The sequence below is a fragment of the Sinocyclocheilus rhinocerous genome, unplaced genomic scaffold (genome assembly GCF_001515625.1).
Source record: "Sinocyclocheilus rhinocerous isolate Xijiao unplaced genomic scaffold, SAMN03320098_v1.1 scaffold925, whole genome shotgun sequence".
NCBI classification, from domain to species: domain Eukaryota; kingdom Metazoa; phylum Chordata; class Actinopteri; order Cypriniformes; family Cyprinidae; genus Sinocyclocheilus; species Sinocyclocheilus rhinocerous.
The window spans coordinates 49358-54100 of NW_015646170.1; the positions used below are offsets into that span (position 1 = coordinate 49358).

General features: G+C 38.0%; 1 protein-coding gene across 3 annotated transcripts in view; it reads left to right on the plus strand.

The window, feature by feature from the left end:
• LOC107707082 (mitogen-activated protein kinase kinase kinase kinase 4-like) overlaps positions 1–4743 on the plus strand; it is an 86684-nt gene that overhangs the window by 39173 nt on the left and 42768 nt on the right. For all 3 annotated transcript variants that reach the window (XM_016510963.1, XM_016510964.1, XM_016510965.1), the window contains exons 8-9: positions 2778–2918; positions 3820–4047. In XM_016510963.1, coding sequence (XP_016366449.1) covers positions 2778–2918; positions 3820–4047 — 369 coding nt within the window. The remainder of the gene's footprint in view (positions 1–2777; positions 2919–3819; positions 4048–4743) is intronic.

The window sequence follows — 4743 nt, forward strand, 5'->3', positions numbered from 1 at the left end:
CTAGTGTTGGGTCGTTCTTGAACGATTCGTTCATTTTGAACGAATCTTTAATGTGACTCGGGAAGAACGAGTCGTCTCGGGGAGTCATTCGTTCAGTCGCGCATGCGCAACATCCTATAGGTTCTGTACTGGAATTAGTCAAGTAGTTCACCTGTTTCGAGTCTTCGGGTTTTCAGAGTCATTCGTTCATCACGTGACAGCCCCATAAGCTTTACCAATGCAGTCTGAGCCGGAAAGAGAATTGATTAGTTCATCCATCGAGTCTTCGACGTGTTAGGGAAGTAAAACGTAACATTTTAATTATATTTTGCTAAAATGAACGAAATGACTCGGGGGGGGAAAAAAAGATTCGTTCATTTTGCTGAACGAGACTCAAAGGTCAGAGACGGTAAAATGATCCGAACTTCCCATTACTAGCAAACAATGGAGCACGCTCTGCTGGACAAACTATGTAATTACATCATTTACAAGCATTTTATCTGCGTTTAATCTTCTGTAAAAAAAAATTCATATCGGCAGCATATTCGCCGATACTGATATATCTGGGACAGGCTCATATCAGCCGATAAAATCTGCAAAACGATATATCTCGCGGCTTTACAGTCTTTCCACTGACAAGAGATCGTCTGATGATTTTGCAAAGGATGTACCGGAGTGGATATTTCACATGAATCAATTAATAATTATAAATGCAAAAAAAAAAAGATTCAAATGCGGTCTACGTCGTAGACTTAAAGCACATACAGGAGGTGAATAATAGCCTTTTAAAACAGATTAATTTTCCTGCTTTATTACACTCTATATCAAATGTCTATTTTACAATGATGAACCGTCATAATATAATCTGTCCCCCCACAGTTTTGTAAGGAATACTAATCGAACAGAAAATAAAATCGCGATATAGCAGTGTGCTTATCATTTGGAAAAGGATGATTCCACGCAAAGTGCAGTGTTCACGCGCGCAGCTGATGATTGACGTCTCAGAGCGGCTCCATTCACAGTCAGTAAATACCGCATTTGCTGTGAGTTTAACCTTCTTATTTTACGACGACTCTGTATCCAGTTTGTTGCATACATTTTGTTCTTGCATTGATGTTACGTTTGTAGCAATTTTGCACTTTGACAGTCAGTATGAGATATAATAACTATATTAACTATTATTGTGTGTATCGGATATTTTACAAAATCAAACGATTTGGACACTTTTTGTCATTGAAATGACTTTGAAAAAGTGTCCCAATCAACCTGAATTCACCCCACTCTTTGAAATCATGATTGCATTACAATTTGTTGTCTTAAACCCCAAATATTTTACTTATAACTTCATTATAATTCTTCATTAACAATTATTCAGTTATTTGTAATGTTAATTCAAAAAAAAAAAAAAATAATAATAATAAATTGAAAGTAGTTTCAATGTACCTAGCTACTTTCTCAGAAGTGTAGCTTGAATGTAGCTTAACTATAATTTACTTTAATTTACGAGTAGCTTGTAGCTGGTCAAGATACAGTTTTAGAGTAGCTTCCCCAACACTGCGGACATGACAAGTGGATAAGATCAAAGAGTCAAAAAGCCATTGTTTTCAATAAAGTAGTGCACACCATGGCCGCATATACTTCAGGTATTCCAATTATTGCAATTAAGAGGCTATAATGTAGGCTAGAGGATACACTGTGTATAGCCAATAGTAAAATAAGTTTGTCCTGTTGTGGTTTGACATCTTGGAAAAAAAGCCTTGGCAGCTTTGTCTGAATTTTTAAATACTCCTCCAGGGGATTCGTGCAAATTGCACCAAATATACCAACATTATACTAATACACTGATATGATAAAATCTGTCATGGTCTTGCCATGGTGAGGAATTAAATCAAATTACAAAAAATGAAAACAGGAAGAGGCTCATATAAGTTTGTGTGATTTAGATCAAATTTCAGTCTGAATGCATGGGTGTGTCATTGTCATAACACCGCTAGCTGGCAGCAGGAAAGTGTCGATTGCAACAGACGTTATGAATACATTCAACCTTCGCATACGTTGATGAAATTCGGTAGGCACATCATAACACCTATAAAAAGTTTCTTTGAGCTATACCATAAACCTAACAGGAAGTCAATCATTTTGATATTTCTCTGCAAATATTTTGCTATTTTAAAGTAATATACAAGGTCCAATCTGCACCAGACATCACGTTTGATGAGTCCTGCCCCAAAGACATTCATACATTCCACCCATCCATTCTTTAAACGGCATATCCTCTGTAGGGTTATGAGAGGCCTGAACACATCTACACATGATGCACTCCCCCAACATGCACTAATGCTGTTTGTAGCATTTTTTTTTTAGTTTGCTTAGTTTCATTCACAAGGGGCTTTTAATGAATGAAGGAATTAGAAAATGCTCTTTCCATGAACTGAACCATGACCTCTTATGAAGAATAGTATTGTGTTGTCTTGGCAAGCTCTTTTTATTATGCATTATTTTTTGTAGTTGTATTTATCCTGAAACCTTTACATTTATTTAAGTTTTGCTTATAAAAGTTTGTTATAAAAAAAGTTGTTTAAAATGAATATATGTTGATGGCATGTATAGTGTTAGATTATGTACTATACCTACACAGATTTGTCGTAATATGGCTTCCTCTGTTGTATTATTCCCACTTATCAATTCTGTCTCAGTCAGGCTGTCAAATATTAGCATAATGTCATGAGGAGCATATCCTGACTGTTGTCTTGATACCTGCTGATCCTACTTTATCACCCTGTTTGTCCATCTCTCAGGCTGATGAGAGGTATCGTAAGAATCTTCAGGGCACCCCTCATGCTGCTCCACCAAAACAGCCTCCTTTACCGCAAGGATCTGAACCGTACACCAATGAAAACTCCTCCACTTCAGGCATGCACAGGCCTATGGAACCACAAGTAACCTGAGAGAACTCACTCCTGTTTTCCTATTTCTCCTCCCATCTCTGTCTTTGTCTCTGTTTAACAGTTGTAAGAAGGATATTCACATTGTTTAAATCTAGAAGTGTAAATGTCAACTCATAAGGGGTACCATTTTAATACCTAACCTTTTGTATCTGTTCAGTTACTTTGTGTATTTGTTTTATACAGCATGTCTTTTTCTTAGGTGTAAACACATCATAATAGCTAGGGGTGGGAATCTTTAGACACCTCACAATCCGATCCAATTCTGATTCTGGAATCAATTCGATTCTATGATTGATTTTTTTTTTTATCTGCAATTTGAATCTGAAACGTGAAACTGATTACCCCTTGCCTAACTGCTAGTTGATCAAACCAGTTGTTAAGACACAGCATAGTGGCTGTTTTTATACAACTGGCCTCTGTTCTGCATCTGGGTGTTAGTTTACCTTGGCACCTAGTTTTATCACTGGGTGAGAGATCTGTTGGATTATTCATTAAATAAAAAAAAAAACAATTGTGTGTCTGATTGGTCTCACCACTACAGTGTCTAATTGGCAGCAGGAAGAATACAGCTGTCTCTAGTGCACACAAGTGCCATAGCACATAAACAATAAGCTCAGAAACATTAAAGAGAGAATCACAATTCATCGGATAATCATTTTTTTTCTCCCACCCCTAGTAATGCTTACTGTGTCACCTAAGACTCATGATGAAATACGAGACGGACATCTTGTGAATGAAACTGAACTGTTAAAAGGTTCTGGATGACATAATTCTTCTGTCATCTGTGAATTAATAGTCTCTCTCATATTTCACAGTTGCTCACTCATTGACTGCTCAGTGTGTCTACCCTCCATGTCACTCTTACCTGTTGTTCTCTCCCCCTATCTGAAAGGTCCAGTGGTCTCACTTAGCTGCTCTAAAGAGCAACTCATCTGCACCCTATGTGTCTTGCTCCCAGTCCTTCAGTGATCCTAGTTTTGCACATCTTCATCTTCGCTCTCAGGATTCCTCTCACCAGCACTACCCAGTGCACCCTCCATACCCTGACCACTCACAACCTCCTCAATCCAGGGGCAATGAGGCCCCTGAGCAGACTATTGATGAAGAGGTGCCCCCGAGGGTAAGAAAAGGGACCATGGATTAATTTTTAGAGACATTTGTCTGGCACTAAGTGGCACTATGTTGAGTACATTTACCTTTTCACCCATAACTCTGCAATTGTATAGGCTAAAATCTTATTTTTAATACCTTGTTAAAAGTCAAATTAAGATGTTTTCATGAAACCTGAGAGATTTCTGTCCCTCCATTTAAAGTCTATTCAACTAAAACTTTAAAGCTTCAAAAAGTTCATAAAGACAGCATAGAAGAATGAATATGAATTGAGTGCTTTAATTCAAGTCTGCTAAAAAGACATGATCGCTCAGTATGATGAACACATTTTATTTAGGCTTTTATGCACATAAATAATGCAATACTTGAAAATGACCACTAGGTGTCAGAGGCGGTTGTCAAATTGTTTCGAAGCCTCGGCACATTTGCTTCGACTGTTTCAGTGTTTCACGAAGCCTCGCTCTGCCCACCACTACTGTCAAAAGCATGCCAAACCAACAGGTGGCGATATAATCTCAACCGTAAAGCCATGTTGTCCAATCAGAAGCCTGAAAAAGTTTCCAGTAGGCGGAGATAACAGCGCATGCTCCGACGTCACAAGCCAAAATCTCTGGTTTCGCTGTCTGCACGATAACACTGCAAGTTTTTAAAAATCTTCACCCTGGCAGGAGTTTTCAAAAATGTTTGGTTTCAGTAACCTGGTGCT